General features: G+C 38.5%; 2 protein-coding genes across 3 annotated transcripts in view; one reads left to right on the forward strand and one right to left on the reverse strand.

Moving 5' to 3' along the window:
• Window positions 1-652: 652 nt before the first annotated feature.
• On the reverse strand, window positions 653-25,460 carry PPP2R3C (protein phosphatase 2 regulatory subunit B''gamma). The gene is made up of 14 exons (XM_013046236.2): window positions 25,321-25,460; window positions 24,937-25,196; window positions 19,857-19,984; window positions 17,481-17,585; window positions 16,587-16,699; window positions 15,749-15,846; window positions 14,309-14,379; window positions 10,636-10,768; window positions 10,168-10,223; window positions 10,015-10,090; window positions 9,194-9,330; window positions 6,400-6,537; window positions 3,864-3,923; window positions 653-959 (listed from the first exon to the last, which is right to left on the reverse strand). Exons 2-14 carry the CDS (start codon window positions 24,983-24,985, stop codon window positions 771-773), a joined length of 1,353 nt encoding a protein of 450 aa, XP_012901690.1. The 5' UTR covers window positions 24,986-25,196; window positions 25,321-25,460; the 3' UTR covers window positions 653-770.
• Window positions 25,461-25,467: 7 nt separating this feature from the next.
• PRORP (protein only RNase P catalytic subunit) overlaps window positions 25,468-27,337 on the forward strand; it is a 142,465-nt gene continuing 140,595 nt past the window's right edge. Inside the window, exons 1-2 of one of the 2 annotated variants that reach the window (XM_013046234.2) lie at window positions 25,468-25,617; window positions 25,950-27,229. In XM_013046234.2, the coding sequence (XP_012901688.1) occupies window positions 26,244-27,229 (986 nt within the window). In that variant the 5' untranslated portion in view covers window positions 25,468-25,617; window positions 25,950-26,243. The remainder of the gene's footprint in view (window positions 25,618-25,949; window positions 27,230-27,337) is intronic. The other variant, XM_045067820.1, reaches the window with a different exon arrangement.

The raw sequence follows: 27,337 nt of genomic DNA on the forward strand, positions 1-27,337 counted from the left end.
CCTCTTTTACTTTTCCTTCCTTTTTGACCCTTCTTATAATTACTATTCCCCCCTTAATCATAGTTCATGATTATTTTACCCGCTTCTAATCTTTCTTCTCATAAAAAAAATGAAACGACAGTATAATTGAGAACCTTTACACTGAATTACCAAATTCTCTAACAAAAATCTTTAACAAAATGGAGTTGAGTTTTATAAAATGTGACCCTGGTACTGGTGAAAAAGCTAGACAGATTATTTTATACCAGTGATTTTAATTAAAGTGAAAGAGTAACTTGAATACTTTTTACTGAAATATCTTATAAAAAGAGGTATCATCTCCAAACCCAGAAATGAAATGGCTCTATTTTAATGAATGGGAAGTTTATAATCTATGATACAGGGAATACTTTTAGAAGACTTGAGGTTAAATGACCACATATAAACTATCCCTCAAATATTTAATGTCTTAATGTCTAATGTCAGAAATATCCCATGATAACTTCCTTTATATCTAAAGATTATACAGATTTAAAGTGGATTCCTACCTTTATCAAATCACACTTGCTATATTTGAGCTAAGTGCAACAAGAATTTAATACATCCTAAAACCATATTTGGTCCTATTGCTTCCAAACTACTGCAGCCCAAATTCCAATAACCAGAACATTTGTTGTGTTCTCTAGGCATATAAAGTGTTTTATTTAGGCTGTTTCTAAGGATTGTGCTTGAAAGGTTTTGTGTGCAGCATTCAAGCTTATCTTAATGAACACAGTCTCGTCTTTGAGAGATCATGTATCGTCAAGGTCTGCAGAGTTTTCATTGTCATTTGCAACAAGAGCTTCTCTGTTCTCATAAGTCCAGAAGCCATTCAGGTCGATTAGGATGGTGGTGACTGTGTCTCCTTGATTACTGTTGATTAAATCCTGAAGAGAGATTTTCAAAGGATCCTTTGGTTTAACCATATCAAAGATTTCATCCTGTGAGAGAGAGAAAAACACAATGAAATCTGTATCTGATCCACTAAATTTCTATTATATCTTGATGTGAAATACAAGGCTGGCACTTGAGCTTATGTAAAATTTTTTGTTCTCGTTTTTTTCCTTTCCAGTTCACACACAGGCAATCTCCTTTTCTCTATGTACAATCACAGGATTTTACTGAAAGATCACTTAGGTATATAATAGCTATCCATCCCCCTTTCCTTCTCCTCCCGCCCTTAAAAAAGATTTTATTTATTTATTTGACAGAGGGGGCTGTAGAGCACAAGCAGGGGGAGCAGCTGCAGAGGGAGAAGGAGACTCCCTGTGCAGCAGGGAGCCTGACTCAAGACTCCATCTAAGGACCCTGGGATCAAGACCTCAGCTAAAGGCAGATGCCTAACTGACTGAGGCACCCAGGTGCCCCACTCTCCCTCATCTTAAAAGAGAAAGAAACTGAGGCTCAGAGTTTAATCTAATCCAAGCGACATAGCTAATTAGTGGCAAAACTAATGCAGCATTCTTTGAATACATGTTAAGTATCCTAAACTTTTCAATTGTCTTTTAATTGGTGGTGATGTATGGTCTTGGTTTAAGTGCAAACTCAGCTCCAACTAAAAACAAATGCTTCTAAAGTCAAGATAATGACAAACTTCATTTCCAAAATAGAGGTCAACCTTTTATACTCTGGATTTAAGATGGGTGGTGGGTGGGGGATATTCATTTTTGAAGAATTAGTCATATTAAAGAATTAGTCATCCAGAATGACAATGAAATTGTGCTAAAATTTACTGGAATAGATGAAAATACTTCTATATTATGAGGTATACTGTATGAATATTTACAAAGAATTAGGTACATGTTTTTTTATCTTTTTGTAGTAAAATTACTCAGAAGATATAGTGGCATTTAAGGAGGTAAACTACATTTTAAAAAGATTAGAACAATTCGGGCTGCCTGGGTGGCTCAATCAGTTGGGCATTGGACTCGATTTCGGCTCAGGTCATGGTCTCAGGGTTGTGAGCTCAAGCTCCACGCTCAGTGCAGAGTCTGCTTGTCCCTCTACCTCCCGCTGCTTACTGTGCATGCCCTCTCTAAATAAACAAACAAATAAAATAATTCTTTAAGGGTGCCTGGGTGGCTCAGTCGGTTAAGTGTCTGCCTTCAGCTCAGTTCATGATCCCAGAGTCCTGGGATCAAGCCGCACGTGGGGCCCCCTACTCCACAAGGAGACTGCTTCTCCCTCTGCCCCGCCTCCCACTCGTTCTCTCAATCTCCCTCTCTCTCTCTAATAAACAAAATCGTAAAAAAAAAAAAAAAAAGATTAAAACAATTCAGGTAAATTAAATGTTTATGAGCTCTTAATCTTGTATGTTTATGAAACCTCTTTTTCTATGTTAGTAGCAATTTAAAATTACTAGTTCTTAGGTTGTTTGTTGAATAGCTTCAGATGTGTCTTATTTATATTAAACTAAAATAGCCCTTTATTTTATACTTAATTAAAATCAGATGGGTTATTTTATTATACTACTTAACCTGAACTTGAATCTATATTAGGTACTGTAGGTTTTTTACAGCTGGTGAAAGTCTGACTACGAAAATGAAGCATTAGCCTGTGTTTCAAATAGTGGTTGTTTTCATATTGTAGGATTGATAGCTCCTTAATAATACAAAAGCAAGTAAGACCTTTGAAGGAGTAGATTTAAAAAGTGCCCAAACCTAAATACATTTGACCTTTGAACAACACAGATCAGAAATGCATGGGTCCAGTCAGACGTAGATATTTTGGATAAATACAGTATATTGTAAATGCATTTCCTTTTCTGATGATTCTGTTACATTTTTTCTCTAGCTCCATTTTTAAGAATTATAGTATATTAAACATATACAAAATATGTGTTAGCTGACTATGTTACTGTTTATGTGAAGCTTCCAGTCAACAGTAAGCTATGAGTAGTTAAGTTTTGGGGGGAGTCAAAAGTTCTACATGGATTTTCAGTTGCATGGGAGAGGGGCATTACTTCTAATTCCTGTGTTGTTCAAGGGTCAACTGTAGTTACCAAGATTAAAAATTCATTTTACACTGGAATAGGCTGCCAAAGGATGCAGGCTATATTTGATTCTCTTTTCTTTTTTAAAATATTTTATTTATTTATTTGACAGAGAGAGATCACAGGTAGGTAGAGAGGCTGGCAGAGAGAGAGAGAGAGAGAGAGAGAGAGAGAAGCAGGCTCCCCGCTGAGCAGAGAGCCCGATGTGGGACTCGATCCCAGGACCCCGAGACCATGACCTGAGCCGAAGGCAGCGGCTTAACCCACTGAGCCACCCAGGCGCCCCTGATTCTCTTTTCAATCAAAATGAATGAATGCTTCCAATGAAAATACAGTTTGACAATGCTAACATTATAAACCATGCAAATCATTATTCCAAGTGTAGTCTCAGTTTCTAATGATTTAAATATTGGTTCAGAATAAATAACAGCAAATACTTGGTTCAGTTCAGTACTTCGTATTTGTAAGTTTCTTTCATACAAAATTTCACTTAATATAGATGATTATCTGCAATTATATTATTTTTAAAAAGATTTATCTTAGAGCACGTGTGTGCACGAGCACGGGGAGGGGCAAAGGGAGAGAGGGAGGGGAAACAGACTCCCCACAAAGCCCGATGTGAGCTCCATCCCAGGACCCTGAGACCATGACCTGAGCCAAAACCAAGAGTCAGACTCAACTGACTGAGCCACGCAGGCATCCCAACTGGTATCCCATATATTAAAAGAACACGTAAAGGGCACCTGGCTGGCTCAGTTGGTAGAACATGTGGCTCCTGATCTCAGGGTCATGAGAGTTCAAAAGCCCCCATTGGGTACAGAGCTTACTTAAAGAAAAGAAAAGAGAAGGTAACCTTGACATCTTGAAATGAAACAGGATCTTGTCCATGGATTTTCATAAGTTCCTGTATGGCCTGTATGGGTAAGAGTAAGTCTGTAAATAAAAAATATACCACAGCCCCCTTCCCGTCCCATGGCCCGTTCTAGTCCCACATCTTTTCCTATCAGACCACAAGCTTTATCATTTCAACCACTCTTGCCAATGTTCTCAACTTCCTTGAACTTGCTTCCCATCCAGTCAGCAAAACTTAAACAATGATCAGTGTAACCATCAACCTTTATAGATCTCTATCTTGCTATTGAGAATTCCAGAAAAAATTATACAAGGCCACAGATTATTACTACCATAAAGGAATGGTCTCCAACCTCCCATGGGCCTTTACATGGCCTAGCAATTATTCTGTTATGCCTGATCCTTGCATTTTCCAGGAATGCTGTGCATACCTTCACCATTCTTTAAGACACCCAATCTGCCACCTCTGCCTCCCACCCTGTATTATGCCTTATACTTGACAGAAAAAAAAAAAATGGAGGTAAGCCTCCCTCAAACTCTCTTTTATAACAAAGCCTTTAACAAAAAAACACATAACAAAAAAAAACTATTAATGAAAGAAACTACTGTGATCCAGGTGGACTAGTAAGTATTTTAGGTGAGGATCATTCACTAGAAAATGTGAAGCTTAAAATTCTTGGTAAAGAATTGAATAAATATGTTGCAGGTGCCTACTCTGTATGTGGTGCCCCCGATACCAGCATGTGCACAGGTTATCACTTTGCAGCAGGTGAGAATCTGAGTATACTCACAGCCACTAGAGCCACAGACCTGGAGACAGGGTCGAGTGCACCATCTAGGCTGACCTTTATCAGTGGGGTATTGATAAAGACTCTATGAACAGCTTAGGACTGCAGGATGCAGCCCCAGTATTTACCTTAACCCATATAACCAAGCCTAAATACTTTGACAAAATAAATGTATAAAATATTTTAAAAACAAAAATTTTACTATTCTAAGAGAAGATACTGTAAAGAACTCTTTATGAAAAAGGGTTGAGGGGCACCTGGGTGGCTCAGGTGATGATCCCAGAGTCCTGGGATCAAGACCCCCATCAGGCTCCCTGCTCTGCGGGAAGCCTGCTTCTCCCTTCCCACCCCACCTGCTTGTGTTCCCTCTCTTGCTCTCCCTCTCTCTGACAAATAAATAAAATCTTAAAAAAAAAAGAAAAGAAAAGAAAAAGGGTTGAGTGTTTAATTTCTAAAAATACTTAGTTTGTTTTTCTAAAACAATTTTCACTTAATAGGTCTGCCTGAAGTGGGGCATTGATAGTATGAGTTGGTGTTACACTCTCAGATTAGCCATGGATTCAATTTTTAAAAAATGTATCCTAATACTACAATTGTAGTTTATCCTAATATTGGTAGTCATTACTGCCTAGGAAATCATTACAGAAGTTTTAGGGGATTTAACATAAAACTATGAATTTTACATACTATGAAACTCAGAACCAAATAGTTATTTTTAAAGTATCCCACATATTTAAATGGAAAAAGGAAAAGCCTCTGGGGAAAAATGTTTTGTGACAAAGATGTGAAGATGTCATTTTTTATTGTTTAAAAAAAGCTGTTTCTTCCTACTGTTCTTAACCGTATTTTAACCAAAAATTAGTCATCTAAAAACTAGCCATAGAAATAAGATAATGGTGAAATACTACTGTACAAAACTGTTCCACCCAAACAGAAAAGTTACTATTCAAATTTAGGAATGATTTGTCTTAAAAGGGCAGACATTCCTATTTTTACACTCTGTGCATCTGAATGCTCATCAAATAAGATACATTCAAATTTTCCTTCTCAGAACTCATCACATTATTCTCTGAGACCACCTAAGGCACAAAATAAGCACTTCAGCAAATCTGTTTTCATGCTGAAATGCAGCATGCAATAACTTTAAAATTATTAAAATAAATAATTATTTTTTACAGCACAGCTCTTAAAAGAATCTACTACTACCAAAGTCTGCAAAACTTCTACCTTTTCTGAACTGTTTAACTGAAGCTTCTGAAGCATTTTACACACTAGTTTTTGATCACCAATGCACAAAATTTCTCATGTATGTCTGCATCTCCAATGGCCAGTATAGCCCCTGACAGATATTTATACACTTTAATGTTCTACAACTAATCAAATCAGCTTTGCTTTAGTCTACTTATTTTTGAAAAAAAACAAAACTAAAAGACTTATTTTCTTCTAAAATCTGTTAATAAATTGGGATGTCTGGGTGGCTCGGTAGGTTAATTAAGTGTTCAATTCTTGATTTCAGCTCAGGGCTTAGTCAGGGTTGGGAGTTCAAGCCCCATGTTGGGCTCCATGCCGGGTATGGAGCTACTTAAAAAATATTAATAAAATCTGTTAGTATACCCTTTTGTTATACTTAAATATCACAAATTAGATAAAATTGTTACTGCCCAGATAATTTAAATCAATTTAATATTGTATATATAAGTATAATATTATCTTAAGGAACAATGACTCATTTACACAAATGAGACTTACCCTAAAAAAGTAATTAAGTGAAAAGACATTCAGATATCCTTTGTTCTCAATATCAAGTAATTTGAAAATATACTGCAGAGCTGCCGGCTCTTTTCGATTTTCTAATGCAAGAACAAAGTCCAGGTAGGTTTTATAGTCCTATAGAAAAGAAGATGACATTCGTTAGAAGTCTTATTTGGAATTAACTTTTCAATTGAATATCTAATGATTTAAAGCTATTTTACAGTCAAAGATGGCAATTTTTAAAATTTAAATTCAATTAGCCAACATATTTTTTAAAGATTTTCTTTATTTGAGAGAGAGAGAGAGAGATCATGAGCAGGGGGAGGGGCAGAGGAAGAGGCAGGCTCCCGATGTGAGACTTGATCCCAGGACCCTGGGATCATGACCTGAGCTGAAGGCAGATGCTTAACTGACTCGGCTGCCCAGGTGTTCTTCAATTAACCAATTTATAGTACACCATTAGTTGCATAAAACACTCAGTGCTCTTCACATGACACTGCTCATCACCCCATTACCCTATCCCCCCCACCTACCGCCCCTTCCACAACTGTTTCCCAGTCAAGAGTCTCTCAGAAAAATGGCAATTTTTAAAAAAAATATGAAATGAGATATCCATTTGTATACTTAATATTGGTTTCTAGAAATTCTACAAAGCAGTTAATCTGTATAGGACAGTTTGGGGATATAGCTCATTTTCTTATGAAAGAGTTGCTCTCTTTAGAAGTAATTTTATTTTATTATGCCTTTGAAGTAGATAGGACAATGACTAAGCTATTATACAATGCCACTAAATTGTTACCTTTTCAGTGTGGTAAGTTTGTTAAAAAAAAAAAAAAGAAGAAGAACCAGTTTATCTGGAATGAATAGAACAGTATATTTAAATAGTTATTTTGAAATATTTAAACATTTTAAAATCAGATAAGAATAATAATAAGCCGGGGTGCCTGGGTGGCTCACTGGGTTAAAGCCTCTGCCTTTGGCTCAGATCATAATCTCGGGGTCCTGGGATGGAGCCCCGTATTGGGCTCTCTGCTCAGCAGGGAGCCTGCTTCCCTCTCTCTCTCTCTCTGCCTGCCTGCCTCTCTGCCTACTTGTGATCTCTTTCTGTCAAATAAATAAATAAAATCTTAAAAAAAAAAGAATAAGCCATCTTAAAAATACCCAATATTATACAGTGAACTGAAACTGTTCTCATCCAAAAGGCAAAAAACCACAAATGAAAGCCAGAAAGACATGAAGAAAACAGAAAGCTTTCTCTACAAAAAAGGGATACTCATTACTTTTTTTGCACGGTGAAAAGAACACTTTGGATATTACACTTAGAAAAAATTTTATATTCTCGTTTTTTTAGGCTAAGATTAAGAATTCCTTTTTGTGTGAACTGCAGTATAAAGAGCTAAAGAGATGCAGCCTCATCACGGTCTAACTCCATCCATAGTTGTAGCCTCTGACTGTATTCACCAGAAGTCATTAGTCCACTACAAGCTCCTCATTGTCGACTGTAGACAGCTGTAGGAGTCACAAAGCAGAGTTCCCCCTTTTTCGCATACTGCTAGCTAAAAATGGTGTTGAGAAAACTGCTATTCAAGCTAAGTGATAAAACCTAAAAACACCAATTCTCCTCTGACAATACGACCATTTCTGAAGTGTCACTGGTTTGATAATTTATCACATCCTTAACACATGTTTTTAATAGCAAGGATGGTGATTTTAAAATGCTAGGTAGAAGGGCACCTGGGTAGCTCAGTGGGTTAAAGCCTCTGCCTTTGGCTCAGGTCATTATCCTAGGGTCCTGGGATCAAAGCCCACATTGGGCTCTCTGCTCGGCAGGGAGCCTGCTTCCTCTTCTCTCTCTCTCTCTGCCTACCTCTCTGCCTACTTGTGATCTCTGTCAAATAAATAAATAAAATCTTTTTTTTTTTTTAAAGATTTTATTTTTATTTATTTGACAGACAGAGATCACAAGCAGGTAGAGAGGCAGGCAGAGAGAGAGAGAGGAGGAAGCAGGCTCCCTGCCGAGCAGAGAGCCCGATGTGGGACTCGATCCCAGGACCCTGAGATCATGACCTGAGCCGAAGGCAGAGGCTTAACCCTCTGAGCCACCCAGGCACCCAAATAAATAAAATCTTAAAAAAAGAAATAAAATGCTAGGTAGAATTTCCTTAAGTATTGTGCATTGTTGTGGTAAGAGGACAGGGCATGTTAATCAGTAGCTACTAATACATACAATTACAGAAAGTAATACAACCTGATTCTTAGATTTAAATCACGGCATCTGTGGTACACTATCTGATCTGGAAATTTAATGAACTATCTACATCTACATGAAAAGAGTCAATAAGATTTGCCGATTTTTCAGATTTTTTTTTTCTCCCCTAATCCATACTCCTTAGGGGAGGTGGGCAGGGGAGATGGGCTAAAAGAGTGATGGATATTAAGGAGGGCACTTGTTGGGATGAGAACTGGGTGTTGTAGTAAGTGATCAATCACTAAATTCTTAATATTACACTAACACATGTTAACTAACTGGAATTTAAATAGAACTTGAAACATTAAAAAGAGAGATACACTGATAATGAAATGAAAAAATTATTAAAATTTTATATTTGTCCTGAGTCCATAATGTGTTTAAGGAAATTTACCTTAAGATGAAAGGCTCCAAAATTCACAATTTGATTAGTTCAGACTTTTAAAGATACTGATATAAAAATAATGCTGTATCACATCAAGGGAAGGGTTTGTGAACACTGGGAGCCTAAATTTTTAAAACTTATCAGATTTAAACTACTACCATTTCTCCATCATAAGTGAGACACTCCTGGAAAACACGATCTAAGAAGACGTTGGTCATGGTTGCTGTTCCATAGCGGGAGAGTTCTTCTTTACTGAGCATACCATTGTGATCCTTATCAAGATTCAAATACTGGCCTTAGGAAGAAAAATGATAAAAAGACATTTATGACCAAAATAAAAATCTAAATGAGGACAAAAGAATAAACACCAGAAGTTCTTTTTATTGGTTAATACTTTGATCTTCAAACTATATTAGGGTAGTACCCTGTACTCTCTATCACCACAGTCCCTAAGCTCTGCATATAGCCATGGCCTTTGGGCTATTGCCATCATTATCTGTTTTCAGTTTGCAACCTTTTAGAACTTTCCTAGGTTTCAAAATTAGAGACAGGGGTGAATAAAAAACACTGACATGCTGGCTCTTGAAAGCAGAGATCAAGGATGCCAAAAGGAATCCAAAGACCACCCAAGAGAATAATGGAGCATACTAATGAAATTAAAGGAAAAAGCAAACAATCCCTAGAACACTTGCCACTGTGGACGCTGACAGCAGTGGCATTTTATCACAATGCAAGATAATGACTGATGTTCATAATGATGCTCCTGAGTCAACAAGAAAGGATCAAATTACATTCTGTATGTTCTATTAAAGAGCAAGAAAATGACGAGTAAATTTTAGTGACCTAGAATGCTAGCTCTTAAGGTAATTAGAATACTTTCATCCTAAGATAATTAAGCCTATGTATAAAACTGCCCTTTGAATGCAAATTAACTGAGGAATGGATCATTCAAATTTTAGCATTATGACAAGAACCATACCATATACCCTTAGGGCAGAAGGTGCAGAAAACCAATTAGTTTCTTGACTCTCCTTGGACAGTTCCTCATCCCTTAACTAAATAAACACAGAGACATAATTAGAAGATAGTAACTGTCAAGTGATATAATTAGGTATTTAAAAAACATATTTACCTCCAATAAATCATCTAGGAAGCTGCATGCTAAAATATCTTGAATTTTAATCTTCCCTTTAAAGAACAAACACAGTTTCATTTTTTAAAAAAGAGGAACTCAATATAAAGGCATTATTTTAGAAGAGTAATCACACAATTGATATTTTAAAGCTTCATATCTTTCATCAAGAACAGCTCTCCAGTAAATTACATATCAGGGATAGCAAATCATTTCAGAATAACTGGTTTCTTAGAACCAGAAGGAGTCAATGTTTATCCAGTTCATACATCACTTTGGAGATGAAGAAACTAAGAAGTAACGTGACATGCCAACCGTCACAAAGTTGGTTCTAGATGGTGCAAATAAATCATAAAAGATCTTTATATATTAAAGGCAATGACATAGTAGAAAAGTGAATGACATTTTCAAGACTTTAGTTATTGAGATTTAGAATAATATCCTTATAACATCTAAGATTTCTTTTACCTGTTCTTAGAGGGTCTAAAAAGAAGAAGAATTTCCTAACTGCTGTACAGACATAGAAGGAGTAAAAAGATTTTTCCAGCCCATCTAATTGTGGCAAAGTAGGGATAAGTTCCAATATATAGTTTTCTAAATCCTGAAAGAAAACAAATCAAAACGTTAAAGAGTTAACTGTCCGATCTTGTTTGTTTGTTAGATGCTGGAATGCTGAATTTCAGTCCTAAAAATTATTCAGCATTAATAGTATATTAGTGATAAAATAAAATCATAACTATGTTAGTGGTAAAACCTATATTGTTTTGCTTTTTGTTTCAATTTTAACATTTCTGAATAAGCAATATATTTGGTATAATTCCAAAATCAAAAAGAACAAAAAGGGGGTGCCTGGGTGGCTCTGGTCCTGATCTCAGGGTTCTGGGACAGAGCTCTGCATTGGCCCTCCTGCTCAGCGGGGTGCCTGCTTCTTCCTCTGTCCCTCCCCCTACTTGTGCTTTCTCATACTTGGTCTCTCTCTCAAATAAATAAAATCTTGTATTTATTTTTAAATTTTTTAAAAAGATTTTATTTATTTGAGAGAGACCTAGATAGCAAGAGAGAGCACAAGCAGGGAGGAGAAAACTTCCCACCTCCCCCCTATATTTTATACTCCTACCAGCAATGTGAAGGCTAAACCAACAGTTCCCAAACTGTGCCCCAGGAATGCTTCAGTAAACTCACAGGGGTGCAGCAGGATATTAAAAAAATTTCAGGGAAACTCTTTTTGCAAAGAGTGCAAAACAGATGTGGCTATGAGCTAGAGCTATGACCTCAAGATAGATATTATCACATTATCAATTAGCAAATTATCAATTATCAATTAGTACATTATCAACACTGATGGGGATACATGCTTTTTTGGTGACATAAATCTTTGCGAAGCTAGGTTCTTGATGGTTGTCACAAAGCAAGTACAACAAAGAAGTTAGTGTGGAATGGGAAGTGAAGGACAACTGTCCAATCTTAACTGCCAGGATTGACTGGCCATACAGTGTGCCCCATGGGCACAATTTCCATTAGTATTTGTAATTTAAGAATGAAGCAAAAATATTACTTTCAACTTAGGTGTATTTTTTTTTCAAATGGCTAATATAATAAGCTTAATAAATGTTTTCATAAATTGTTCAGAACTAATAAATGAAACTGTTAGGATTTCTTTTGACCTAAAAGCACTATGCAGAAATTACTGAGATACTAAAGGCACTGCAAATTGAGAGTTTGGGAAATCATGCCCTATTATATATTACCTTCTTAAAAGCATTATCAAACTTTCTGTTCTTTGTAAGCCTGAAAAATTCCTGGTGCTAACATTTGTAACACTCATGAATAATGAAAAGTTTTCCTCTTTCTTCAATGATTTTTTTTTTATTTTTTATAAACATATATTTTTATCCCCAGGGGTACAGGTCTGTGAATCGCCAGGTTTACACACTTCACAGCACTCACCAAAGCACATACCCTCCCCAATGTCCATAACCCCACCCCCCTTCTCCCAACCCCCCTCCTCCCAGCAACCCTCAGTTTGTTTTGTGAGATTAAGAGTCACTTATGGTTTGTCTCCCTCCCAATCCCATCTTGTTTCATTGATTCTTCTCCTACCCACTTAAGCCCCCATGTTGCATCACCACTTCCTCATATCAGGGAGATCATATGATAGTTGTCTTTCTCTGCTTGACTTATTTCGCTAAGCATGATACGCTCTAGTTCCATCCATGTTGTCGCAAATGGCAAGATTTCATTTCTTTTGATGGCTGCTTAGTATTCCATTGTGTATATATACGACATCTTCTTGATCCATTCATCTGTTGATGGACATTTAGGTTCTTTCCATAGTTTGGCTATTGTGGACATTGCTGCTATAAACATTCGGGTGCACGTGCCCCTTTGGATCACTACGTTTGTATCTTTAGGGTAAATACCCAGTAGTGCAATTGCTGGGTCATAGGGCAGTTCTATTTTCAACAATTTGAGGAACCTCCATGCTGTTTTCCAGAGTGGCTGCACCAGCTTGCATTCCCACCAACAGTGGAGGAGGGTTCCCCTTTCTCCGCATCCTCGCCAGCATCTGTCATTTCCTGACTTGTTGATTTTAGCCATTCTGACTGGTGTGAGGTGATATCTCATGTGGTTTTGATTTGTATTTCCCTGATGCCAAGTGATATGGAGCACTTTTTCATGTGTCTGTTGGCCATCTGGATGTCTTCTTTGCAGAAATGTCTGTTCATGTCCTCTGCCCATTTCTTGATTGGATTATTTGTTCTTTGGGTGTTGAGTTTGCTAAGTTCTTTATAGATTTTGGACACTAGTCCTTTATCTGATATGTCGTTTGCAAATATCTTCTCCCATTCTGTCAGTTGTCTTTTGATTTTGTTAACTGTTTCCTTTGCTGTGCAAAAGCTTTTGATCTTGATGAAATCCCAATAGTTCATTTTTGCCCTTGCTTCCCTTGCCTTTGGCGATGTTCCTAGGAAGATGTTGCTGCGGCTGAGGTCGAAGAGGTTGCTGCCTGTGTTCTCCTCAAGGATTTTGATGGATTCCTTTCACACACTGAGGTCCTTCATCCATTTTGAGTCTATTTTTGTGTGTGGTATAAGGAAATGGTCCAATTTCATTTTTCTGCATGTGGCTGTCCAATTTTCCCAACACCATTTGTTGAAGAGGCTGTCTTTTTTCCATTGGACATTCTTTCCTGCTTTGTCGAAGATTAGTTGACCATAGAGTTGAGGGTCTATTTCTGGGCTCTCTATTCTGTTCCATTGATCTATGTGTCTGTTTTTGTGCCAGTACCATGCTGTCTTGATGATGACAGCTTTGTAATAGAGCTTGAAGTCCGGAATTGTGATGCCACCAACTTTGGCTTTCTTTTCAATATCCCTTTGGCTATTCGAGGTCTTTTCTGGTTCCATATAAATTTTAGGATGATTTATTCCATTTCTTTGAAAAAGATGGATGGTACTTTGATAGGAATTGCATTAAATGTGTAGATTGCTTTAGGTAGCATAGACATTTTCACAATATTTATTCTTCCAATCCAGGAGCATGGAACATTTTTCCATTTCTTTGTGTCTTCCTCAATTTCTTTCATGAGTACTTTATAGTTTTCTGAGTACAGATTCTTCAATGATTTTTAATCCTGTTAAAACATTACATTCTTGGGACGCCTGGGTGGCTCAGTGGGTTGGGCCTCTGCCTTCATCTTAGGTCATGATCCTAGGGTCCTGGGATCAAGCCCCAAGTCAGGCTCTCTGCTCAGTGGGAAGCCTGCTTCCCCCTCTCTCTCTGCCTGCCTCTCTGCCTACTTGTGATCTCTCTCTCTATCAAATAAATAAATAAAATCTTTAAAAAACAAAAACAAAAACAAAAAACTCCACTACATTCTTTTAATTTTCTCTTTGAAAAGCTATTTTCAAAAGTTGGAGAAAAAGAATCTAGAAAAGATTTTTGTGGTCAATATATACTTTGGGGGGGGTGGATGAATATGAAAATATTCATTTAAAATGATTTTTAGTTAACACATTATTTGTGAAAACAAACAAAATCAGAGAAAGAAAAATAAAATCACCTTTGATCCCAACACTCAGTGATAACTACTGTTAATATTCTGTGCCTATAGAAGTTATTAAAGTAGGTTAATACTTACAGATTCCCGAAGGTATCCTTGTCCAGCAACATCATATAAACTGAGTCCTATTCTTGTCTGATGAAGCCAAACTAACAATAAAGATATAATGTAATTTTAAGAGCTGTCTTTTAGTATATATATGGATAAAAGGAAATAAACAGCTAGATTAGAGGGACAAACTAATAACTTTACATACTTCTTCACATACACATATATATTGCTTATCCAGTAACCCTAAAATTGTATCAAAATATACCATAGGATTAATGGCAGGTATCAACAATTCTACCCTGCCTAAAGTGACAATAAAGTTGATGTCCTTCAAAATATTCTTTTTTTTTTTTTAAGTAATTTCTACACTCTACATGGGGCTCAAACTCACAGCCCTGAGATCAAGAGTTGCATGCTCCACTGACTGAGCCAGCCAGATGCCTTACCTCGTGATTTTCACAGTAACATTCTTTTCTCTATCTTACTTTATTGTAAGAATACAGTATATAATACATGTAAGATATAAAACATGTTAATCAACTGTTTATGTTATTGGTAAGGTTTCCAGCCCAAAACAGGCTCTTAACAGTTAAGTTTTTGGGGAGCCAGAACTTATACTCAGATTTTTGACTACACGAGAAGATGGTGCCCCAAACCCTGTGTTCTTCTTGGTAAAACAGAATTACCAGTGAATTAAAATCATTTAAACCACTACATTAAAACTCTTGGTTCAGCTTTTTTTAATTTAATTTAATTTTTAAAAAAGATTTTATTTATTTATTTGACAGAAATCACAAGTAGGCAGAGAGGCAGGCAGAGAGAGAGGGGGAAGCAGACTCCCTGCCAAGCAGAAAGCCCGATGTGGGGCTTGATCCCAGGACCCCAAGATCACGACCTAAGCCAAAGGCAGAGGCTTAACCCACTGAGCCACCCAGGTGCCCCTCTTGGTTCAGCTTTTAATATATAACTCTTAGCTAGTATCTTTAGGATATATGTTGTTTTGTGTTATTTATAATAATGAACCCAAATTTATGGTAGAAAATCTTGGCTCTAATAAGTTCCTCCAGGAGAGAATCAGAAAAATAAAAAATAAATCTGCATCAAAAGGTAAGAAATTCTGCTCTTCAGGGGTGTGTGGGTGGCTCAGTTAAGCATCTCAATCTTGATTCTGGCTCCGGTCAGGGTCTCAGGGTCCTGGTATTCAACTGTGTGTTGGGCTCCCTGCTGGGCATGGAGTCTGCTTGGGATTCTCTGTCTCCCTCTGTCCCAACACCTACCCTCCAACCCTGACTCATGCGTGTTCTGTTCTCTCTTTTACAAAAGAAAAAAAAAAGGAAGAAAGAAATTCTGCTATTTATTCAAATTTACTAAGAGAGTTGTTTCACAGAGAAGAAATATTGTAAAAGCATGTACGAAAACCTCCTTGATTCCCAGATAAGAGTTTAAACACAGTGAAAATGAAATCACCTTTTCTCATGACATAATTGAAGAACTGCATGATAGAAATTCTTCCGTAAGAGTCTGTATGAAGGAGTTTAGCGAAGACTTTTGCTGTGAAAAACTGCCTAAGGAAAGGAAATAAAGATTAAAATTATCTCCCAACAGAGCAAACATACTGAATTAGCAAACTGCATGAATTCAAACAATTAAAAACCAAAATGAAAAAAATCAAAGTGAGAACCACAGTTCAAAACTTAAAATACTGTCAGACATCTTTTAATTTTATTGTTTTAAGAATGAAAGGCTAAAACAACCCAAAAAAGAATGAAAACCTATACTCTTGCATATAAATGTACTATATATATATATATATGTATATATATATACATACATACAGTGTATAGTATATAAATATACTATATTATAAACTATTATTTTTTAAAATTATTTTTATTAACATATAATGTATTATTTGCCCCAGGGGTTCAGGTTTGTGAATCATCAGGCTTACACATTTCACAGCACTCACCACAGGACATACTCTCCTCGATGTCCATAAACCAGCTACCCTCTCCCTACCCCTAGTCCCCAGCAACCCTCAGTTTGTTTTTTGAGATTGAGTCTCTTATGGTTTGCTCCCTCTGGATCCCATCTCGTTTCATTTTTTCCTTCTAAACCATCTGTTTCTTTTAATAACTTCATGCCAATGGAATTTGCTTGACTAAATAATTTTAAAATTTCATTAATAACTGAAAGGACTCAAACTGTCACACAATTGACTTATATTTTCATTGACATTTATTTCTGGCATTTAAAATGCTTAACATAACATACTCCTTTGTTAGTTATACTTAATGAAACTTACTTGCACTTTGGTCCAGCTTTGTCACCAACCTTTAGAAAATTTTCATAATTAATCATTGCTTCCTCTCCAATCATAGGCGGTGTCTGGTGCTTATCCAGCAAAAACCATAAATTCTTAGGAGAATTCCAGAAATGAAGATGTTATATTTAATAAAACAAAATTTAACATCAGTTAAATGTGTTATTTCCATTAAAATGAGTAAGATGAATCTCATTCCCTATTATCCTTTTGATTACTAATAACATAATACAAATAGCTGGCATTTACAGAATGCCCAAGTTTAAAGTTTTCATATATGGAACCTCTTTTTTTTTAATTTAAGCTTTTTAAAATTATTGTGTTCAATTAGCCAACATATGGTACATCATTAGTTTCTGATGTTGTGTTTAACGATTCATTAGTTGCACGTAACACCCAGAGCTCATCACAACATGTGCCCTCCTTAATGCCCATCACCCAGTTATCCCATTCCCCAATGCTACAGTACCTCTTTAATCCATATAACTATGTGATGCAGAGAGATACTATTATCCCTACGTCACAGATGACAACTGAAGCACAGAAATGTTAAGTCCATTGCCCAAGGTCACAGAGCATGGCTAGGATGTGAACCCCCAAAGTCTGACCCTATAGTAGTGTTTCTCAACATTGGCCTCACATTAGAATCATGTAGGAATTTAAAAACAAAACAAAACAAAACAAAACATAACATCTTGGGGAGCTGGTGCCCAGGCAAGCTCTGTAGTTGATTTTGGTAGGACTCACTGCTCCAGGGCCTGTGTGTTCACCCATTCGGCAGCTATGGCTCCATTAAGATACCCTGAAGTCCTGTTTGACTTTAGTACAAATAAAAAAATGGCTAAGGTCCAAAGCAACCTTTAATCCTTTTCTTACCTGTAATTCTTCATTATCTAACAGTTCTCTGCTTTTCCTCTGCAGAAAGACAGCTCTGGATTCCTCTCTTAATTTTTGTAGTAAGACTTCATCTTCAGCTGGCAGCTAAAAATACACTAGAGTTAATTTCTACACTTCAATTCTAGACTATTACTGGATTATGTAAAATATACTGGGCCTCATAAAGTAACTACATATTGCATTGCCTTAAATTATGTTTTGTATCTCAATTTTGCTTAACTTCAAGTTATCATTCATTCAGAAAGTTCATTTAACAAAAAGAGATCCAGAGAGAATTCAATGATCAGTAAGGCCAGATCCCTGCCTAGAAAGAGCTAACGGTCTAGCCCAAATTTGATTTTATTTTCTTAGAGCACTCTTTCCACTCTAACTTTAGACTGACAAAAGAATTAAATTAGAACTAACTAAAGATACACGGTCTTAGCAAAGTATGCCTTTTGAGCTTGAATGATCGTACTTCTTGGAGATGGTCAAGCCGGGTCTGTTATATTCACCTCCTAGGCAGACAGTCAGCTCGCTGGGGTGATTTCCATAAACAGGGCTTTAAAATGACTAATTCCAGCTCAGCGTCAAACAATTTGCTTCGAGGATTTTTTGTTGTCTGTAACTCAGCCCCATTAAACCTAGCTAAGCAACCATAATCAAATTTGTTCTTTTATTTCCAAGAACTAAGATGCCATCCCTCCCATCCAAAGGAATGGAAAAGGAAGAAGCATTAGAGGGTAAGGCTGGGGCTGAGACTGTGATCGTGCTCCAGTGGCTAGTCAACCAGCTAATCAGCCAAGGAGAGAAGTGGTGACTAAAGACTGCAGGTGGTTTCTCCAAAGCAGTGGGAAGACAGAGAGAGAAGAAGAAACAGAAGAACATTCCACAAATCCACATCTGCAGACTGGAGACCATGTGGGATCTGCAAGAGGTCACAGAGAAAAGGAAGAGACAGAAATGGGGTAAAAGGAATTCCTCAGGAACCACAGGGGAGATAAAAAGTTGGTACTGGTACTTCCAGTACAGGAAAGTTGAGTCCTTGCTTCAGAAATGGGGTCATCTCAACATGTAAGGGCTGTTTCTGGGTAAGATACTATTTCATAATCCGGATTAAATGAGATCATGAATATAAAGTGCTCTGAAGTACATCGGCACTCAATAAACATCAATTCCCTTCCTGCTCCCCTAGACTATAAAAGATTTTCAATTGTCTAGTGGACTCTGTTTAAGAAAGTGTGAAATGCATAAAGTGGGAGAAGTACATATGATCCCACTGTTATTAAACACATGTGTACACAGAATTATGGAGAAGGATTCATGTAGAAATATTTATTTCCATCTCTGTGCAATGTTATGGGAAAATATCAGCTATTTTTTCCCTTTTCCATGACAAATGTGGATTAGTCATATAATTTTTTTTAAGATTTTATTTTTAAATAATCTCTATACCCAACATAGGGTTTGGACTCATATCCCATGATCAAGAATAGATCAAGAATCATATGCTCTACTGACTCTAGGGAAGCTAGGCACCTGTAGTCATATAACTCTCAAAAGAACAGAAAATAGTATTACAGAAAGGTTTCCAATAAAAATGTTCACTTTGAAAAGCCTTGTACTTGAAGAAATGTTACAACTATCTAGATAATTCACTTATACTAATACATTGCTCCTAAATATAAGCAAAACAACGTTTATTGTCTTTGTAAATAATGTTATAATTGAGTTTAGAAGGTAGAAAATTAAGAGACATGCAGCTAAAATTTTATAGTTAACTTTTCTATAGTGGTCACATCTTGCATAATACTAAATATATCTTATTCTTTAAGTGGCCTTCAATTTCAGCTGTAAGTAGCCTTCTTAAGGTCTTCCTGTCTTCTGTACTCTCTTTCAAGGAGTTCTTTATGGTTTTGGCACAAGCAAACGTTAAGTACAACTCTTCAAGTTTTCCATTTTAATCTATTTTTCAGTTTAACCTTGAGCAAAATGTATTACACCTTAAGAACATGGGTAAAAGACAAAGTTAAAAATGGTAATCAGCCAAGTAAACCTAGACACATGATCCAACAGAATACCTACTGCTAATATCTGTAAGAAAAAATAGGAAGGAAAAGCCTGTAAATCAGCAAAAGGGGGCCAAGTAACAACTTTGTGTTCTTATACCAATTTATATCAAAACTTGAGATTTAAAAGAAAAAACAACTTGAGATTTTATCAATTTCAAAACAACAATAAGATCAAATACAATGAAAGAATATATAAAATTTAAAATATAACCTCTATTTATTTATATAAAAGATTCTGATCCCATTTTAAGAGTTAACATTTCATTTATAAACTCCGTGAGACATTTACTTAGATACCACTTACCCTGTAATAAAACCGGGGAATGGTCTTATAGAACTCATTTGTGCTTTTTCTATCCCCTTTCCATTCTGAGTAGTATTTGGTAAACAAATCCATTTCTTCATCTTTTAATTCTTGTTCACTTTTTTTTTCTGGTAACAAAACAGATTGAAGGGGGAAGAACACTTTCAAAATCAGTATTTTTACCTACTTTTTTTTTAGAGAGAGAGAAGAGGGGGAGAGAATAAAGAGAGGGGGAGAGAGAGAAAGAGAGAGATAATCTTAAGCAGGCTCCACACCCAGTGCGGAACACAACACGGGGCTCAATCTCACAACCCTGAGATCATGACCTCAACCAAAATCAGGAGATAGGTGCTCAAACCAACTGTGCTACCCAGGCACCCCTTAAAATCAGTATTTGTTTTTACTATGGTGTAATTACAGTGCAAAAAAGACATCCGAAATTGTGCTTATACACTGAACATGTACATTCATTTTCTTGAAGCACCAAGAATTGGAAGAGCCTCCCCTGCATCTTCAACCACATCTTAGTTGCTCCCTCTACTTCTTTTTGTCACGATACTTGTGTCTTCCTCAAGTCCCTTTCTTCCAGACTTCTGATATGTTCATGATTCATTCCAACAAAAGTACTTCTTGAGCACCTACTGTGTCAGAATAGTACTAGACACTAGGGTTAGCATGGTGAAAAAACAGATGCAGCCCTTGACCTCATGAAGTTTCGTCCTTGTAATCACTGTTCCTCTACGTAATGGAAACCTCTTCCATCTCAGGCTGCTCTAGCCCCAGCTGGCCTGCTACTGCCTACAGCTGTCTCCTTCAGTCCGTCCCCTGCACTGTGTATTGACCACAGCAACTGGCGCACACTGTTTTTCAGCTCAAGGTCCTGCAATCATCAAGGAAGCATAAATGTTTATGACTAACCGTGATCCCTCAGCTCTTAAGAGGGGTCACCTCTGTCACTTGGTTCCATGGCAAGACCACAGATCTTATCTGCTCCTAAATATACTAAACTTAAATACACTCTCAGATAATTTTTCTCTCCTGGTTATTCAAAACCCGTCATGATACCTACACGTCAGCCTCACTGAAATCTTCAGATCTGTGACCTATTTTCTCAATAGTCTATTTTCCTTCTTCTAGTCTCACTTCTTTCCAACGTGCCAGAGCCGTTCCCCTGCATTTCTGCCACATGTGCCAAGTTAATTTTTAACCTTAACTGTTTATTCTTATTTTCTGGCCATTTCTTTTTTGTTAATCTTTTTTCCTCATTTCAACTTAGTAGTTTGGCTTCTGAGTCCCAAATGTATGTCACTAACCCAAACATTGTTCTTGAACTTTAAATTCATACATTCAAAATAAAATATTTTCATCCTCACCTCCAACATATCTAAAATAATTTTCCCATCCCTCACCTTACTATTCTTCTTCTAATTCCACATTTCCATCCCAGTTAGTGGTATTCATCTAGTCACACCAGCCCAAACCGCTGGAGTCATTTTCATGATTTCACTTACTCTTTTTCATTCAACTATTCTAGGGACAACCAAGTATGAGTGGACATGTACACATGTGTTCACATCTACATATGGCTTTCAACACAGTGTCAGGGAAAGCCTCACTGAAATGAAACTGAGCAAAAAATGTGAAGAAGGCAAGGAAGCAGTCTATGCACATAAACAGGGGGAAGTGCATACCAGGCAAGGACACAGCCAGTGCCAAGGCCGGAAGACAGGAATTTGCCTGGTGTATCCAGGAAAGAAGGAGACAGCCAGTGTGGCTGCAGCAGAGTGAGCCAGAGGAAAGAGTAGATGAGGGAAGACAGGTAATGAGAGTCAAGGTCATGGGTCATTAGAAAGACCCCGGCTTTTATTCTGGTGAGGGAGAGAGCCAACAGCAGCAATTGGGAGGCTAATGTCCAGGTGACAGATGGTGATGGCTGTGGATTGTGATGCTGCAATAGAGGTAGTTAGGAGTAAATATTCTGGATATATTTCTTAGTCTCAGGATTTGCAGACAACTGCATGTGGGTATCAGACAAAAACAACAGTTGAAGAGATCTCCAAAGGTTTTGACCTGAGCAGATGGGGAAAGTAACAGGTAGGCAAGTTAGAAAGGAGACCAGGAGTTCAGTTTTGGACAAGTTTAGGATTAAGATACGTATTAGAGTCACCTGACATGGCCACTTAGCAAATGGCCATGTCAAGTAGGCAATGAAATATATGAATCTGGCATTTGGAAAGTGGAGATATAAATTTAGGTGACAACAGCAAATATACATTATTTAAAGCCATAAGAATGGCTAATTTCACCATGAAGGTGAGTATAGATGGAGAACAGAAGCTGACCAAGGACTTCCTTAGCTCTTGGGCACTCCAATGCTGAGTTGCTGGGGAGAAGAAAACAAAGACTGAGAAGGCATGACTGGTGGGGTGGGAAGAAAACTGAGGGAGTTATGACTCCCAGAAACCAAGAGAGGAAAGTATGTTTAGGGGGAGAGCCAGCTACCATATCCTGGCAGGGAATGCCAGCAGGCCAGGTAAAGTGAGGACTAAAAACTGACCACTGGAATAGCAATGGAGATCACTGATGATCTTGACAAGCAGTAATTACAGCACAGATTTTTTTTTTTTTTTTTTTTTTTTTTTTTTTTTAAGATTTTATTTTTATTTATCTGTCAGAGAGAGGGAGAGAGAGTGAGCACAGGCAGACAGAGTGGCAGGCAGTGGCAGAGAGAGAAGCAGGCTCCCCGCCGAGCAAGGAGCCCGATGTGGGACTCGATCCCAGGACGCTGGGATCATGACCCGAGCCGAAGGCAGCTGCTTAACCAACTGAGCCACCCAGGCGTCCCTACAGCACAGATTTAATCAACCCTTCTTCTAACAAGCATTGCTGTAAGGGGAGCAGGGAAGTGAGGCATAGGTAGAGGTAGAAGTTAAGACAACAAGTTTCTTTAGGGTGAGAGAAATACCACCATGTTCATACAGTGATAGGAATGACTGAGAAAGAAAAACTGATGCAGGGGAGAGGGGACAACTGCAGAAATACAACTCTGAGTACCAAAAATGGGATCTGGCACACCGATGAAGAAAACAGCCTTAAATACAAGTTGTACAACCAAAATGATTTGCTTATTATTTATCATCTTTCCCAACACTAAAGCCTAAGTACCACAAGGACAAAGACTTTTGTCTGTTTTGTTTACTGCTATAGCCTAGAATAGTACTTGGTACATAATGAGGATGCAATGAAGTGGGTATTTACCCCAAAGATACAAATGTAGTGATCTTAAGGGACACAGGCATCCCAGTGTTTATAGCAGCAATGTCCACAATAACTAAACTATAGAAAGAGCTCAGATGTCCACTGACAGATGAATGGATAAAGAAGATATGGTATATATAACATGGATTATTACACATCCATCAAAAATGCAATCTTGTCATTTGCAATGATGTGGATGGAATTAGAGGGTATTATGGTTGACCGAAATAAGTCATCAGAGAAAGACAATTATATTTCACTCATATGCAGAATTTAAGAAACAAAACAGAGGATCATAGGGGAAGAGAGGAAAAAGGAAACAAGATGAAATCAGAGAGGGAAAAAAAACGTAAGAGACTTTTAATCATAGGAAACAAACAGGGTTGCTAGAGGGAAGGGAGGATGGAGGGATGGGGTAACTGGATGATATACACTAAGGAGGGCATGGGATGTAATGAACACTGAGTATTATATAAGACTGATGAATCACAAACCTGTGCCTCTGAAATCAGTAATACATTATCTGTTAAATAATTGAATTTAAACAAATTTTTTTTAAAAAAATAAAGCAAATTTACTTCAACAAAAATAACTTTTATTGACAGCCAAAAAAAAAAAAAAAGAGAGAGAGAGGAGAAAGTACAAGTGACTTTTTTTTTTTTGTAAGATTTTATTTATTTGACAGAGATCACAAGTAGGCAGAGAGGCAGGGGGCGAGAAGGGGAGGGAAAAGCTGGCTCCCTGCTGAGCAGCGAGCCTGATGAGGGGCTTGATCCCAGGACCCTGGGATCATGATCTGAGTCAAAGGCAGAGGCTTTAACCCACGGAGCCACCCAGGCGCCCCTGAAATGATATTTCTTACATGGAGTTTATTACAGCATGTTTGTCAAAGCTGATGGAAGTGATCCAGTGGAGAAGAAAAACTTGATGATATATGAGAGAGAAGGTAAGAACAGAGTGAAGTCAGAGAATAAAAGAAAGGGAACACGATCTGCTGTTGGAGTGGAGGAATTATCTCAAATACGAGTATGGACAGTTCATTTTGAACAGTAAAGCAAAGTATCTAGGGTGGGGAAAAAGGATCTAGGGTGGGGAAAGGCCTGATAGAAATGGTAAGTGGGAAAAAGTGAGGTTTTTTTCTTTGCACTGACTTTCTCAAATATATATACAAGCTCATCAACTAAAGATACTAGAGGTCTGGAAGATGAAAACTGCCTTAGAGTGTAGGAGAATGAATACGGAGGGAAAGGCGGAATACGTGCAAATGAATAACCGAGACACTTGCTTTAGGGTAGTGGACATGAATTCAAAGTGAGACAATTTACCACGGTTCCGTTTTTCTCCAGCCACTTTCGGCTGCCCCGAGGAATAAGAGCTTCAGCCAGGCTGGTTAACAAGCAAATGTGAAGGAGGGGAGAAAAGAATAAAGAAAAATTGATTATAAAATCTAAAATGCGTAAGAAGGGAAGTGAAAAGTGTTAGTAAAACGGCATTAAGATCAATCAGTGGGTTATAGGTTGTATGTAGTAGGATCGAAGAACGGTTGGAACCGGGGTCCTCAATTATACTCAAAAGCCTTAGTCAAGGCCAAGTAACTGAGTGCTAAGATAGTTCTTCATTCCCGCAAACCTTTTCCCGGGAAGTGTGGGTCAAACCTCTCAGTACCCCTAAATCACGTCCCATCTGCCTTTGTCAAGAGAGCTTTTATAGAAGCGTAAAGTGCGGCTCCCAGAGGCTGCTCCTCCCCGACCTCCCCGCTACCTGCTGGAGTTTAGGGCCGACCTAACTCTGGAAGCAGCCCTCCCAAACTCACTGTAGGTACCTGTGCTGGGCGACGCTAACCGCCGGCGAAGAATTTCTTTCCAGTCCATCGCGGACTCCCGCGCAGCAGCTCCTGCATTTGCCGTTCACTAACCGCTCCACCCCCTACTAGCTCAGACTGCAATCACCGCCCAACCCCGTAAAGGTCAGAATCGCTCGAGCGCCATCTTGGACATGGGCGGAAGTGGGCTAACCAGGCAGAAACCCATTATAGCTACTGCGTAGAATACGGCGATCACGTTAACAGCGGGGAACGCCGACCTGAAACAGACCGAAAAGTGATCTGTTAGGCAGAGCCCAACTTCCCGAAGTCCAATTTTAAAGGTGCAGGATAAAGAAGCCCACGTATTTATTTCTTTAACTTGGGACTTTGGCGCCTGTGTACCACGTGATTCCAGAGTCCTACGGCGCTTCCCGCCTGAGGAAGAGCTTTTTTGCTTCACAATTTCTTTTCATCGCTCACTGCAGATATCTAGAGGCCCTAAAGTTTCCCTGAACGTAGTAGACGTCCTCAACAGCCCCTTCTGCCACTAACAGCTTCACAATTGTGTTTTTATCGCCTTCCGGCCCGGCGGAACGCCTGCGTGTGGTTCGGTCACGCCCCGGGGCCTGGGCCCTCGCGGTGCATTGTGGATGCGGTAGTTCCGTCGTGCTTATGGTTGCCTTAAGCGTGAGTGCTGAGGTGAGTTGTTGAATGGAGGGAACTTCGTTTCCAAGCGGTCTGTACACGGCCGGCAGTGCCCTTCGTGAATCCCTTCCTTCCTTACTTCGGCTCGCTCCCCAACGCCCCCTCCCTCATATCATCACCTGACGTGTTTGGCGGCCTGGGAGGGTTGTTATGCCGGCCCAGGGCCGCTAGATTTTGGCTTTCGCCGCCGTCCATGCTGCTCCCAGGTCTGGGGTTGGGGCGTCCCTCGTTCAGCAAGGCTCCCATGGGATCATGCCTCTTTTTCAAGGGCTGTTGTGTTCCACGCGAATCAAACTGGACGGGCCTCCTTGTGCTTTTTTCCTCAGGTTCACCGTGTGGAATATATCAGACACCGGAGGATTCCTGCCCTGTCCCCAGGTTTTAGAACTTGCGACCGATGTCGGGTGTCCCCGGCTGGGTGTTCAATGGCAAGAACTCAGCAGACTTCGTTGCGTTAGGTAGCCCCAAAAGCAGACCCCTGATTTGTCTGTGAGAAACTGAAAATCATCTTTTAAGAAGTGGCGCTTCGATTCTCCGCCCCCACTCCCAGTTCCTTAATTATGCTGTAGAAGTAGGGGTTTTGTGAACACCGTCCTGTCTAGTGCTGATCTCACCGCACGATGACTTTGTGTTTCACGGGTATTCGAAGCTTTCCCAAGCTTTGGAAGAGCAACCCATACCTTGGCCTAAGCCTGGGGCACTCTTACCTCTCTCTCTTTCTCAAAGACCGTTATGGCATCCGGGAGCAACAGAAGTGGTTTTCTCTTAAAGCAGTGTCTGCACAAAATACTAAAGCAGTGAATCTGCTGGTTGCCAAGTCCAGATACCTCAGGAAAGGAGATGAAGGCAGTAATAAGGAAGTTTCTTCTGATTCCCATCTGTTTGCAGCTGGAGCGGCTAGGAAGAGATCACAGATGAATCCTCTCAGGGAAGATCATGCCTTGCCACCTGTAAGGAACACTATTCAACTTCCAACAAAACCTTTGACTTCAGAAGAGTGGGATAAACTCAAGGAAGATTTCAAAGGAAAAGCTAATTTTGCAAGCTGGATCATTTCACAAATGGCACACTTCCGTAGCTCTGTAGATGTGGCCAAATCTCTGTTAGCCTGGGTAGCTGCAAAAAACAACGGTATTGTAGGCTATGATTTGCTGGTCAGGTATTTGTATCTCTGTGTTTTTCATAAGCAGACATCGGAAGTTATTGATGTCTATGAGATCATGAAAACCAGATATAAGAGATTAGAGCCTGGAGCCTATACTCTCCTCATCCAGGGATTAGTCCACTCAGATAGATGGAAGGAAGCTTTGTTGCTGTTAGAGGATGTCAAAAAAGTCCTGATCCCTTCAGTAAGGAACTACAATGATTGTATTGAGGGAGCCCTCCTCCATCAAGACGTGAGCCTCGCTTGGAATTTGTATCAGGAATTGTTAGGTCATGATCTTACTCCTATGTTGAAAACTTTAAAAGCATTCTTTGATTTTGGAAAAAACGTGAAAGATAAGCAGTATTCAAATAAGCTACTTGACATTCTTTTGTATCTAAGAAATAATCATCTATATCCCGAGGAATCATTTGCCCACAGTATCAAAACATGGTTTGAGAGGTAATTTTGATCTTTATAGTATGTTTTTAATACCTCTACCTAAAAGCAGCCACCTCCTTTTGTTGTTGTTGTTGAGAATTACTCTATTCAGATTATACTTCTTTCCTT

The sequence above is a fragment of the Mustela putorius genome, unplaced genomic scaffold (genome assembly GCF_011764305.1).
Source record: "Mustela putorius furo isolate JIRA1106 unplaced genomic scaffold, ASM1176430v1.1 tig00003898_pilon_pilon_pilon, whole genome shotgun sequence".
NCBI classification, from domain to species: domain Eukaryota; kingdom Metazoa; phylum Chordata; class Mammalia; order Carnivora; family Mustelidae; genus Mustela; species Mustela putorius.

Coding starts and splice junctions, on each gene's coding strand:
- PPP2R3C (XM_013046236.2), bottom strand. CDS start 24,985: ATGGACTGGAAAGAAATTCTTCGCCGGCGGTTAGCGTCGCCCAGCACA. Junction 17,586..19,856: donor TTCCCCGGTTTTATTACAGG/GTAAGTGGTATC, acceptor GTGTATTTTTAG/CTGCCAGCTGAAGATGAAGT. Junction 10,091..10,167: donor TCCTAGATGATTTATTGGAG/GTAAATATGTTT, acceptor GTGTTTATTTAG/TTAAGGGATGAGGAACTGTC.